The sequence below is a fragment of the Eptatretus burgeri genome, chromosome 12 (assembly GCF_056783735.1).
Source record: "Eptatretus burgeri isolate ZD-2024b chromosome 12, Ebu_testis_v1, whole genome shotgun sequence".
NCBI lineage: Eukaryota > Metazoa > Chordata > Myxini > Myxiniformes > Myxinidae > Eptatretus > Eptatretus burgeri.
Genome location: NC_140972.1, coordinates 41929632 through 41944443, shown reverse-complemented (window position 1 = coordinate 41944443; position 14812 = coordinate 41929632). Strand labels below are relative to the sequence as shown.

Genomic DNA, 14812 nt, shown 5'->3' with positions numbered 1-14812 from the left:
CCTGCGTGCAAGCCTGCCTGCATCTGTCAACAACTGTCCCATGGGGGATACCACTCATTTCGCAATAACGGTATCCCCTACACAGCGCAGCGCAGCAATACACACATATATGAACACACAGCATATAATGTCCGGCACATACACGCATGAGGAGTTTGTTTTCTGGCATGGGGCCATGCCTAATTTGTACCACAGATAGTTTGATCAAAAGAAGCAAGAGAGGAGGAGGGGAGGAGGAGGGGAGAGAGGGGGAGGGCAATAATATATTTTTGATTTTGATATTCCTCTTTGTGTGTTGTATATTATTTGGAATTCAGCATCTGAAAAGTTGTGATGAATATCCCATTAACACTCAGGCTCATAATAAAGCCTCCTCGCTCCCTTACCTGAGTGTATAGCTACACTGGTATCCATTCACCGCCTCATTTTATTTTTTCCTACGAACAACCATTTTTTTTTTAGCAATTACGCAAAGATTGGTATTCCCGTCAGCGAAGCAATGGATCTTACATTCTAGTGTTCTTATAATAAGGGTTTGCTGAAAATTTGATGACAAAAGCTCAAATGGTAAAAAGATTATGGCCTGGACACATACACACACACACACACACACACACACACACACACACACACACACACACACACACACACACACACACACACACACACACACACACACACACACACACACACACACACACACACACACACACACACACCCAAAAGGGAGGTGGAAGTGGATACTTCGAGACCTGGGAGGGCTCTGTTCCACCTTCTGAAACACACATGTTGAGATAACAACCAAAAACACACACGCGCACACTATCCTTGCCGTTTTCTTTCTTTATTTGTTTTTTTGAGCACCTTAAAATATTTTGGCCTTTGGAAATATTTGATTGCTCAAATATAGCAATCCAAGCTTTGTCCTGCTGCGCAATGTCAGATTGTTTTCTCTGCGTACTTCTCGGCCAATACATTGAATCGATGAATGTCTTGCTATGCAATGGCTATTTACTACTCAACATCTGTCTTCCCACATATAGTCATGGACACACAACACACTCATCATTATAGCTCCCAGTTTCATGTCAGTTATAAATGTAGTATAAGATAACAGCAGGCCTGAAAGGTACCTTTGGCTTCCCTTCAAAGAGTACAATTTTGTTTTTTTTCACTTATTTGTCATGTTCAAATAAAATCGTTTTTAACTTCTCCACTGTAAACTTTGAATAGTCAGTGATCCCTGGTTAACAAAAGTAATTAATGTATCTCAATCTTTCAAATTACAAGATTTGATTAAAAAAAAAAAACCCCATATTTTGTTCCCCTTCCAAAATCTAAACTGGAGGCTCACCTCCATTCTTTCACATCCATCTTTCCTTACCTGCCTCACTCAGTTCGTTGTCTCGCTCTCTTCCCTGCAACACTTCAAGTCTGCTATTTGCCGCCACCTCATGGGCTCTCCCATTTCCACTAATGAACTTTACTACACCCGATGAAACCGTCTTCTCGTCCTTCTTCTACTCTCCAAGTGCTGTAATGCATCGTTTTGGTAATCCTACTGTTTTCCCTTTGCCCCATTGCTCCCTATCACTCTGCTCTTCCATGAGCCTTGACACCTGTAAGAGAAAAACAAAAAAGGTTCTATTCATTCACACATGCACAAAAAACATTCACACTTTATTATATAAGCCTAACACAGTTTGCTCTTGACTTGAGATGTACCTGGACATTCAGAAAAAAATTCAGACCTATGTTTTTATTTTTATTTTCATTGTAAGATTGAAGCTCGTGGAAGAGCAAGCTGCTTGAGGGTATGAATTGACAGTGGGGCAGCGGGAAGCAGATGGACGCAATAAGCAAAGGAACAAATAGAAAAGAGAGAGACAGAGAGAGAGAGAGAGAGAGAGAGAGAGAGAGAGAGAGAGAGAGAGAGAGAGAGAGAGAGAGAGAGAGAGAGAGAGAATGAAAGAAAGAAACAAACTATAACCTGAAAGTAAGGTTGTAAGAAGAGGGTTGTAAGAAGAAAGAATGCCAAATGTACCTTCATGGTATTCTTCAGAGCATGGGTGTCAAACAGTGTTGGTGGTTGTAGCAAACTCAATGTTACATCCTTCAACTTCCCTGACAGCACATTTTTCAGTGATTGTGACAAATCCTGCCAACAGACAGCAGCGTTAACTTATCTGTTACAAAATGAGTAGAATACGTTTCTGAGCAAAACATAACCATAATATGTAACAACATACACTTGGATTGATCACACTAATTCGAGCAATTAGAAGATTATTTTCAACAAGATTTAACAACAACAAAGCAAGAGATCCAGTCCTTATAAAGTGAGTCGCAGTTTTACTTTTAAAAGGAAATTAATAATGTCAAGGCAATTTAGTACATCATGATTGAGCTGTATCGACATACCATTAACACAATGTATTATTTCATTGCCTTCCATATAAAAACCTTATTTTTAGTCCAAGAGGTGTCAGCATCCTTACCTTTTAACTGTTGTTTAGGTTCGATTACAGACTTGACTATAAACTGTTGGATTGGTGTTTTGCAGGCAAGAGGTTGCACATGGAGACCCATCTGCAAGGATTTGTTCGTGGACGTTAAAGATCCCATGGTATCTTTCATGAAGAGTAGGTAAGTTATCACTGGGACCCTGGAACAAATTCCAAATTCCGACCAGCTACAGCCTAACATGAGGCCTGGCCACCCAATGCAGTAAATAATTGCATCTCTCGTTTTTAGGCATGACCCAGGAATTTGTCAAAGGTAACTGAACAAAATAAAATACTCCTTTTCAATGGTTTTAATGTCCACCACCTAAATGCATATTGCACATCTAGTTGAACATCACCAACTGAGGGAAGGATGGCACACACTGACGTTCACTGTCCCCAGCTAGCATGTCATCAAAATTTCACTATTTAGTTAACAAAAGAGAGTTCAATGGTGAAAACATGACCAAACAAGCAAGAGTTCCAACTCTGTCGGTTCTCTTGGCCTTCAGCAGGAATGGGGGAAAAATTAGGGAGTGTGTGTGTGTGTGTGTGTGTGTGTGTGCGTGTGTTTGATTGTAACCTACATCTGTGGGTTTCAGAAGATGGACAGAGTTCTCCTAGGACTTGAAATATCCACCTCCATTTTGGTGAGGGACCAAGCTGTGAAGTTTTGTTATTCTCAATGCTGTTCCAAGGACTCTTCTGGATCGTCCAACTGTAGTTCATTTGTTGTAATATTCCCAGGGTTTTTTTTTGTTTTTAAGATCTCCGTGAGGTTATTATTTTTCATTCGTTTTGCTCCAATTATCACTGGTACAATTTTGGCGTTCTTCCTATTCCAGGATCTTTGACTTCATTTTTGAGATCCTGATAATTGGTCATCTTTATTTCTGCGCCATTTAGGCCAAAATAGCTGGGCACTGACACCTCAATTAGCAAAGCCGAACTTATTTTTTGTATCGAAATGCTATCTGCGGTTGCAATGCTTTGTTTTCGCTCGATGGGATCTTCAGGCCATACGTCAGCATGATGTCATTGTTTTCAATAATTGCTTTTGGTTCATGTGTCCATGAGTTTTCTGGAACTAGGATATTGATTTTTTTGCAAACATGCCAGTGGATTACCTTGTTGTGCCTTTGGGTGTACGGGTGTTCTGACATGAGTGTTTTACATCCTGAAAGGAGGTGACTCATGCTTTCTGTTTTTACCTTGCTGAACTTACACCTGTCCGATTGACTCACTCCTGCCATCTTCTTAAAGCCATTCATTTCGTGTCCTTGGTCTTGGGTATTTATTATGATTTGTTCTCCATCGCAGGTGAACTGACCTCTTCTTAGCCATTCCAATGAACCTTCATTGTCTATGCCCAATCTGTCCAACTCTTTTTTTCTTACACCTTCCTGCTCTTTTATTGTTCTTCTGATTGTCGGTATATATCTGTTGATATTGCACCTTATATTTTTATTTTGTCTTTTTTGCAACCGTTGAGGTTGTATTCATTTATGGTTCAGGTTAATGTGTGACACCCTTCAATTCGCACCTGTTTTTGGAATTTTTTTGCTCGGTGGGTTAGGGATACTTTTTCTGGCTTGCTGTCTTCATGTTTGCATACAAATTGGATTCAGTAGTTTGTTGAACTTTTAATGTACTCAGCCAGTCCTACAGTTATCATTCTGTGCACTTGGTTGAGTTCCATCAGGCCACGAAGACCTCCTTTCTTCTTGACAGGTGCATTCTCTGGATGCATTGGTTTTTGCAGAAAATTTTGTAGATAGTGAGGAGTTTCCTTGTTTTGATATCTCATTTGTTGATTTAAGATTGTGGCCAGTTTCTTATTCCGCAGCTGTATTGGAATATTGGTACTGCGAGTTGGTTTGTGGCTTTGATTTTGTTTCTCAGGGAGAGATATGTTTTCAGGATAATCTTCATTCTACACATGTATTCTTTGGTAATTGTTTTTTGCATTTTTTGTAACATTTTTGGTGGCCCTCTTTTACTCTGAGGTATGATACTTGTATGATGTTTCGTTGTCTAGCTCCTGTATTGTTGTATTTAGGTCAATTTTTATGTTATTCATTTTTGTTGGTCTGCCTTATACGAATGTGCACTTGGCACACTTATCCATTTAAATGTCTTTGGAGTACCCTTTCACTAATTTCACTTGTTCTCCCACCTTTGATCATTTGGTGTGAAGAGTTTTAAATCATCCATGTAAGTAGAAGTTTCTTTGGACATTCTTCTTTTTCGGGACAGGCGGGACATTTTTGCAACAAAAAATCCTGGAGGGGGGGGAGGGGGAGACTGTGAGGGGAGGTTACCCCATACCTGTCGGAGGAAGGGGGGATTTTTGTTATAACCACTATGTGGAAGGGTTTTAGCATGCAAATGATGTGGCAATATTTATTTTTAGGGGTTGAGGATACTTTTATGCCACATGCATTAGTTTGCTCGCATTTCAAATCATGCAAAATTAAAAAAAAGAACCCCTTGAAAATGGGCGTCTTGCAAGTTATAGTATAATTATAGTTTGATTAATATTTTTGATTTGATTAATAAATCTATCCTGCTCAAGTTTCATACTTGGTTTGCAAAACATTTCAGCAATTTTGAAATATCTTTGGCCACCATAATATCCCACAACCTTACTATCAAGGGCAATGGAAAGTGTTTTAAACTATCCGCCAGAGGTCGCCAAACGCAACGTTTTACAGCCATCAGGATCAGGAATGTCACTTTGTGTAATAATCAGTTTAGAGGTCTTGCACATTCATTACATAGCTTCAGAACCATAAACAAATTCACCAGGGAGTTGGTAGGTTCCATGTGAACAGTCTTCGGAAACGAAGGGCAACCAACACATTATGGGCGTAAATACAGTGAAACATTTGACAACCGACCTCCTACACTCGCCCCTTTACCCACGTACTCCCCCATCAATACAAAACACCTCAACCAGTGTGACCACTCCTTGGATTTTTTCACAAGATCTTGGCTATTCGTTGTTTACCTTGGTGTCTTGGTTTTCTATAGGTTTTCTTGGCGTATAAGTTTTCTATTATCATCGCTTTTCCGAAATCTTGTGAATTGTTGGCTTTTATTATTGGCTCACCTTGGCATTTATGAAAATGAGGAGTGGTCCCACTGACCTCAACCACCCCCCTCCCATCTTCCTCGCAAATACTCGTTAAAACTTATCACTTACCACTTGGTCTTCACGTTGCTACAATGGCAGATTATCGTTAATAACACCCCCAAAATCAATGAATTTAAAGGAGGTAGGACTAATTTAAGATACATTTAACAACGTTTTATCGTTAATATGAATGGATGTTATTTCAATACAGCAACATACCAAAGAAATGCACGAAACCCGTATCCTGTAAACATCACAAATACTTATTATTATTATTATTATTATTATTATTATTATTATTATTATTATTATTATTGTTGTTATTACTTCGTATGTAGCACATGGTTGTTGGTAGAATCATTTGCTGGGGCACACCTGTGCCACTGATGTAGGTGAGAGAAGGAATTTGCAATGTGGCCGAGTTGCCGGTGATAGCTCGCCTACCCTTAGCGAAGGACACCATGGAATCTTTAATGTCCACCAACTAATGCTGACAGAGAAGACATACACTTTAACATCCAGATCTGAAAGAAGGCAGACACATTGACGAATCGCCCTGCCTGTGAAAAGTACCAAGATGATAGTTTATAACTCATTGAGCTGAGATTCAAACTGAGGCTCGACTGTTCAGAGGCAAATATGCATACCTCTAGGTGTCGGCTACCCTTCCAGTCCCATCAGGAGTAATTACAACACACATGAAAGAATGCAAGTTATTATTTAAAAGTTTTTTTCAACTTATCTTGACTTAAAACCAATACATTTTTAAATAAAAAAATTAATCGATATGAAATAACGTTTTTGAATGCAGATTTAAAATGTGAAATTAGTTCTTAGTATTCCAATCATTACTGCCTTTGTGAGACTCGATTCGATCTGAGTCAGAAGGTTAAATAAAATGCTCATAGAGACTAGAACGGCACTCGTAGAGCGCATGTTCTCGCCTCACGCATTCATTCTGAACTAAAATACCATCGTTAACCGAACACGCGACTATTGTAGCCCACTGCTGTTATGGCCCATATATCCATATCATCCATGCACCCGATTATGTCACATATTTTCTTGGCATGGGTTATGAGTGTCATAAATTTTAATTATTCACTCACATTGTGTCATCGATGAGATACGATATGAAGTTTAAGATTTTTTTTGGGATAGAGATTTCAATTAAAGCGATTATGGCTGGTATACCATTTCACCGATGATGTCATCATTATCACCACCATATACCCCATGCGGAGTTGATGACAAATCCCGTTTCAATTTTTTTCATCGAGGGGTTTTGAACAAAATTATGTTCATTTTTTTCCCCTTTAATGCAATATTGCTGCCATACCATGTGACCTATGATATCATAAGTTTAATTCTTCACTCACATCGGGTCATACATCAAATATGTGAAGTTTCAGATTTTTTTGGATATCGATTTAAATTTAACCAGTTATGGCTGGAATACTACTTCACCGATGACATCAGCAATATCCTCACGGATATACCTCACGAGGAGTTGATGACATATGCCAAGGTTCAATTATTTTTTTCGTTGAGCGGTTTTGGAGGAAATGATGTCCAATTTTTTTTTCTTTAATCCAATATGGCTGCCATACCATGTGACCTATGACATCAGAGTTAGCAATAAAATATTCTCCATGGGGAGTCCCTCCTACGTTTAAAGTTTGCATCTATTGGACAAGCGGTTTTAGAGAAAACATTTTTACAGCGAAAATACACACACACACACTATAATTTTCTCACATCCCCTTCAGGATGAGACTAAAAAGGAAGTTTCCACAAAGACAACAACCTCCAAGGAAAGTCAGAAAACACATTTAAACAATGAAGACACAAAATTCCAAATGTGTGTTCTTCAAGATCCTTATTCTTCACTTGGTTTGTCTAAATATTTTTTTAAACAAAAGCATTCTCATAACAGGTTGTAGCAACAGTGCTCTACCAGAGTGAAATGTCCTCGTTGAGTCACTCCTTCCTTCAGTAGAGCTGTATTCCGGAAATCTTTAGTTATTTTATCTACAAACAATGTTTCAGTGTAAAATTATGTCTTGTTTTTGCTTTTATAAAGACATCCAGGATCGTGGAAGAACAGAACAACAACACGATGCAAAGCATCTACAGATACATAGGTGAAGGGGGGGCGGGAGAAGGCCAAGGATATAGAACAAGGACAGAAGTTGAAGGTGAAAGGGGGTCTTGGATGCCATTGAAAGATTTGAAAATATTGAAATTCCACCAATCTGCCTTCGTCGAGGAAGAAGCAAGAGCCTGAGATTTAGCCTCTTGTCGAGAGATGTCAATGACTCAAGAGTCTTACGCTCAATGACAAGAGGAGAGAAAAATGAAAAGAAGCAGCACCACTCCTCAGTGTATGGGAGAGGGTGGAGGGCAGGAAGTTATGTTCCCTGAAATGTCGAACAAAGGCCTTGTCGTTATCAGCTGAATATTGCAGAGTAATGACGTTTTGCTGTCTTATGCACAGATTCATAATTCATATCATCGGATCTTCAGTTACCATACCTATTCTCTGGCAGATAGTACACTGAATCCTGCAATGAGACAGTTGCCTTGAAACAACTTGCCTTCTCTTCCTAGAAAGCAAACCCGACTGAAGGCAACCTCAAATCACTCCGCAAAGCCCGTGGCAAGTGTGTTCACTCCGAGAACAGCCAAAAAGCAACATCTGTCCAACCTCAAGATCAAGCGTTCAAACTTGTCTCCATCCTCAAAAATTAAGGGGTTCATCTCTTCACTCATTCAGGCACCACAGCTGACTCTGTTCTGTGAGAAGAACTAACGCCTCAAAACTGTGTTTGCTTCCAAATCTTGTATTTTGTTAAGCAAAACCATACTCGAAAACTGCAAGCTCTGACAAACCAACTTATCCGCAGCCTTGATAGATTCCAAAAACCCTTTGGCAGTGTCCCAGATTCATGGATTATAAAATGCATGCAAGTATACAAAATTGACCCCAAAATAGTCACACTGATTGAGAAAGCAATGAATCTCTGGAACACAATTTTGAAACTACCTTAGCTGGAAGGAAAGATTGAAATCCCAGGAGTAAAGATATGATGTGGTATCTTACAAGGTGACAGCTTTTCCCACCTATTTTGTCATGCTCTGGACCCACTGAGTGACCTCATCAATGAAGAAGGACATGTATACAATCTGACATGCAACAGTAAAATGATCAAACAAACAAGAAAAGTAACACACCTACTGGACATGGATGATCTAAAACTCTTCGCATCGAATGATAAGAAATTGGCAGATGAATTGAAACTGGTAAAGCAGTACTCAGAGGACATCCGAATGGAGTTTGGTCTTGACAAATGTGCCAAATGCACATTTGTACAAGGAAAAACAAAAAGAACTGACAACGTCTCAATTGATGAAAATACAACAATACAGGAACTAGAAAGCAAAGCATCCGACAAATACCTCGGAAGAGAAGAAAGCCCCCAGGTACAACACAAAAAAATGTGCAAAATAATCAGCAAAGAGTACCGATGCAGAATAACACTAATACTATCCCTCTCCCCAAGAAACAAAACCAAAGCTCCAAACCAACTTGCAGCGCCAGTATTCCAATGTAGCTGTGCAATTATAAACCGGCTACACTTGGAGGTCAACAATTTAGACACCAAAACAAGGAAACCTCACTATTCACAAGATGTTCCACAAAAACCAATGCATACCACGGTTCTACTGACTGAAACGAGAAGGAGGAGGCGGTCTGATAGAGCTTAATCAAGTGCACAGAACATTGTGTGTAGGATTAACGGAGTATGTGAAAATCTTAACAGACTATCAGATGAGATTTGCAAGAAAATGAGCAAGAAAACAACGAACCAGAAAAGGGATCCTTAATCCATTGAGCAACAAACTTCCAAAACCATGTGCAAATGATGGATGCTACACAGGAAAACGAAACAGACACAAACACAGCCCCAAAGAAAAGAAAGGAAAACTACAAAAATAAATATCAGCAAATATACTCTGACAAATAGGAGAATGACAAAAGAGCAGGAAGATTCAAAAAAGAGCTTGACAGGAAAGGGATCGACGAGGAAGGCGAAGAAGAGGTCAAATTAATTGTGATGGAGAACGAGTCATCTCGATGCCCAAGACCAAGGACACTAATGCCTTTAAGAAAATGGTGGGATTGAGCAAATCGGACAAATTCAGGTTTTGTGGGGAAGAAACAAAGTACCAGTCACCTCCTTTCAGGCATTTTCTGCTCTTCCAAGTCTTTCCTTGAAAAGTCCGAACGACTCGCAGCCTCCAGCCATTATCTATAGCTCAATGGAGTTGTTTAAAAGGAGAGGGAGTGAGTGATATTAAAGGAAGGTTAAATGACAGTATTGTATTCAGGTCAGAAGATGCTGGTTGTGGTACATGCAGGAGCAAATTATATATTTACTCAGAGGATTTGACAAGTAGGTTCAGGTTATTGGATAGCAAAATCAAAACATGGTATGAGGTCAGGTTTTCTGGCATTCTTTCAAGAATTGGAAAGGGACTACAATTTAAGAGTAGAGTGATAGATGTTAACCTGTGGTTGGAATAATTGCGCATACAGCAAGGTTTTGCATTTGGAAAGCAATTGGTATCATTTTTTGGGGGGGGCGGGGGGGGTAAAGGGAGTCCTTCTACAACGAGGGCCATAAGCTAAACAGAAAGGTGGCAGCAAGGTTTGCAATGGGAATTGAAGGGGGAACTAAAGTGCTTTTAAGGCAAGAGGAGGATGGAGAGGCTCAAAAGGAAGAAACTGTAACTGAAAACATTATTGTCAATGGCAAACAGGGAAATATATTTACAGGAAGGAAGAAGTTTAAAACTTTTTATGCAGGATTAATGCAAGGAGTGACAGAGGAGAAGGAATCTGGGGTGGTGGCAGTAATGGATATGGATGGTAAGCAGACAGCATACAGCACAAGACAGCGATAGGTAAAGCCAATAGGGAATTAGGTTGTATACGCAGACGGGTAATTATAAATCAAAAGTATTCACATTAACACTGTACAGGAATTTAGTGAAATCTCATCGATATAATGTGTGCAGTTTTGGTCGCACATCTGAGGAAGGACATAGCTGACCTTGCAACGGTTCAGCATATAACGACTCGGTTGATTCTAGGACCCCCTGGACATCATGTCAAATAAACGTCAAGTATTCATCCTGGAGGCATTGCAGACCAAAGGTGGTCTAACTATGGAAACTCTGAACATACCCACACAATCCACCTCCTGAATACAAATGATGGGGGAAAACTTTTCCCCATCAGGTTCAGGCCAGAAACTGATGGGGCAAAGTGCAGCCTTTCAAACTTGTCTCGCTCAGTCCCCAACAACATACATACTCAAGAGATATTCAAGCGGCTGAGCTCATGTCCCAGAAGCACAACAACTAAAAAGTGCAAACATACAACACTTGCTCCCCACATGGCAAGTCCAACCCACATGGCAAACATCAAACATTTGGTGACATCAAATGAAAAACAGAGCAGATCAGACTTTCAATGATGTTGTTTTGTATGCACCCTGTGGCTGCTGGCTGCATCATTTCTGGAAGAATGACGGTGCTGCTGATGCAGTGCCCCTGTTACCAGTAAGCTAGTACTCATTTTTCCAACCTTGGAAGGATGACAGGCTGAGTCAACCCACCTCGTGTTATTCCAACGGCACAACAGGGCCAACCCTAAGATCTCACAGGGCCAGCCAATGGCACAACTCAAGACCCTAAGATCTCAAGCCAGCCACCTCAACTGTGAAGTCAACATCAGGCTTCATTAATGATGATAATGATGCTTTTGCTTAAGGGAAAAAAAGCAAAAACAAAAATAAAAACACTCCTTGATTTGCTCCCAAAACAAGTGCAAGCCTGAAAATGGCTGCGTTTGATTAAAAGCGTGTATGTGTTGGAGCCTGCGGTCTTTTGGTTTGAGGAAGTCTGTTGGGTCACAGACGGAATGTTGCCTGATAATCGGTCAGCTCTCGCCTGTTTGTTGCAAAAATTTTCAGGTAGATATTCATACAAAGATATTCATATTCATACAAATTTTTTGTTTCAGTGTGCCTTTTTTTTGACAACAACAAAAAAAAATATGTGTGTGTATATATATATATATATATACAGATGTTTGGTACGACAGAACTTTATTATGGATACAAACAAACACGACATAATAATGACCGAAGCTTTTCGTGCTGCACTCTTCAGGGTAAAAAAATCGCAGCAAGTGAAGGAGGAAGTGAAGGTGTGTGCTTTATACGCAGGTCTCAATAAGGTAGACGCTGATTGGTTCAACCGTAATGACATCACGGTTAATCTGAACGCCCATTGGTCGGCTCATCGTCTTCACCTCAGGCTCCCATTGGCTGGAGCAGAGTTCGTCGATGATTGACATTTGCAACCGCATCCTGGAGAGAGGGGGGATGGGTTTCCCCTCAGGTCCATTCACTATTTGTTACCGTACTTCCCTTGATCTTTCCATGCTGAAAGAGACACAGAGATTGTACAAATTCCTTTTGGCGACATAATATTGGATCGGTGGTAAGGATGAAGGTTGCTTCCAACATACGTAAATGAAACGAGATCCGACCTCGGCTCAATATCCTGAACATATCTGCATTATACTGGTCTGCACAGATCGGGTTGGCAACCAGGTGCTGTGCAATGGCAGATGAAGCAGGTACAATGGCCGGTGGTTGGTTGCTGGATATTTCTACATGCTCGCACTGGTTGTGTTCTAACCCGCACAATCTTTCTTCGAATCGCCAAGGGGATGTGTTGTTTGATCCGATCAGCCAATCTTAGTGTTGTGCGGCCCACGTACCGAGCTTCACATCGGCACTTAAACTCATAAATAACATTGCTGGTTTGTCAGGTGGGCAGCACATCCTTGTTGACTGACGTCAGCAAACGGCGAGAGGTAAAGATTACTCGAGGTTGCACAGGCAGAAACGTGTTGGACACAATATGTTTGATTTGTACTTCAAACCTTCGTGATGGTTGCCCTTTCATGGGGATTATCATGTATGTACAATTTGTGAATGTCGTTATAACTGTGAAGGAACTCTGGGAAGAGTTTAATGCTATACTGTATGTTGGATGTGCAGAAGGAGTCTGGTGTCTGCCTTTTCATGGTCACCACACAACTCTTTTACCCGACAGATGAAATCTTTCACCAATTTGTGCCATTTCTCACCATGGCTTACAAACAAGCATTGTTCGCGCAGTCTGCCGGCATTGGTGCCCCAGTGTCTGAAAATAAATTCAATCAAGTTTTCCTTGTTTTGGCTGTTGTTGAGGAAATTTTGCCATTGTTAAGGAATTTTCTGCATTCCACTGAACACTTTCATTGGCTGGCTCAAGGTATCTTTGCGTTTTTGATGCTGGAAAAATTTGGACAGTTCTGGGTATCTATCGAAAATGAAGTCAATGCGTTGACAACGTGGTCGATCGGCGAGAAACAATGCCTTCTTTAAAATGTCATCTGCGAGACCACTGAAAGTCGCAATCAGAGTTGTTGATTGGGAATGAATGACGGCCATTCCATCCAGAATGATGGCACCAAACTGCACTGCTTCATCAACTGCAGGTGGATATTTTCCTTCAAGGTGGCAAAGTAGCATGCTCTTGTCAGTCTTCACCGACAGGCAATCCATGAGCAGCCGCAAGAGGGAAGCACACCAGGCCCAAAGAAAACGTCAACATATACTTTAAATCAACATACTTCTGCTGTGCAATGATCAACATCCGACTGAAAAGATGTCGTCCAGCTTTGACTAACACTTCCTTACCGCCGTTCGACAACTTAACCATGCTTTGGTCAACTAATGTTTTTAACTTCAGCTGTTTTATTAGCTCATGGAAGCTAACCGTGTTTCTGTATAACCAGTCATTTATAAAAAAAAAAAAAACTCTCTAAAGCCTGTTGACCCACATTTCTGGCATTTAACAGATCATCCCTGATAAGTGGTGAGCCAATTTCCCAGAGGTAATGCTGGTTAGCTCATCATTAGGTGAGCATAAAGGGTCCACCATCTGTTCAATGCAGTCCACTAAATTTTATATCTCGTCTTCATCATGAATGATTGTTGATGAAGCGAGGTCTTTCTTATATGAACTTGTTGGCTGCAACTGCCAAAGTTTCACACTGACGAGCGAGAGCAGAGTGGCTGGGTTGTGGCAGGATCCGTTGGAGGCCGGGTGATAGACTGATAGCATTGCACTGCAGACATGATGTCGTACAGCGAATAGGGATTTTGACATCTGCAGGGCCCAGAATATGCTTGTAATCTGTGTCCAATGTTTGGGGAAATCTGTCTACATAATTGCCAATGTCTTTGCCTCGGGAACTTTTTTCTGGGAGGCCATCAATGAGCAGACAGCTTGTCCCAGGAACTGAGCGTATCGTTTTTATATCAAAACCACTCCACATTTTGTGAGGGTATATAATAGCAGGGTTTTGTTTAACTGTGTGTAGGCTGTGCTGTCGTTGGTCAGTCCTGAACACAAAATATCGTTCTGTTTTAAGGGTTTGAATATGCAAAAACATGACTCAAGAGAAGGAGATTTATACTTGTGTTTTGTAGTATAATTTATATTTTGGTGCATTATTCTCATGTCGGGAGACGTACTTCTGGAAGTGATATGATAAACACAGCGCCGCAAACTCTAAGCAAACTCTCATTCTTACAAAGCATGGTCTAAATGAGTACACAGTTAAAGTAACGATCATGCATTGCCTAACTTACTTCTATCAAATTTCATACCTACGTTGTGCATTTTAAATGAAAATTGACCCTCCCATAACTTCCAATGAGAAAATCAATCGTCGTTCGTGATATATTTCTCCTCTCCATCGAACTCATGCCATTGGTAGCAAAATACCCAAACTGTTTTCTAACTCCACATCAAACTTTTTAATATCTTTAGGATTCTTTAATCCAACAGGTAATACCCTGACACGACATAAACACAAGGATTCCGGTGTATCAGAAAAGTAGCATGATTGAAGTGAAAACAGTTCCTATGCGGTTTCTGATTGGCGGACACGGATGTTGGCACGTCACTGACCGACCGCTCAGGAAGCTTCACCATGAATTTCAAAAAGTTCGCAAGTCTTCATTAAAATTCAGCGTCCCAA

General features: G+C 40.4%; 1 protein-coding gene across 3 annotated transcripts in view; it reads right to left on the bottom strand.

Annotated features, from left to right (window-relative positions):
- LOC147015499 (annexin A2-like) overlaps positions 1-14812 on the bottom strand; it is a 103909-nt gene that overhangs the window by 46061 nt on the left and 43036 nt on the right. For all 3 annotated transcript variants that reach the window (XM_085850283.1, XM_085850284.1, XM_085850282.1), the window contains exon 6: positions 2045-2158. In XM_085850283.1, coding sequence (XP_085706409.1) covers positions 2045-2158 — 114 coding nt within the window. The remainder of the gene's footprint in view (positions 1-2044; positions 2159-14812) is intronic.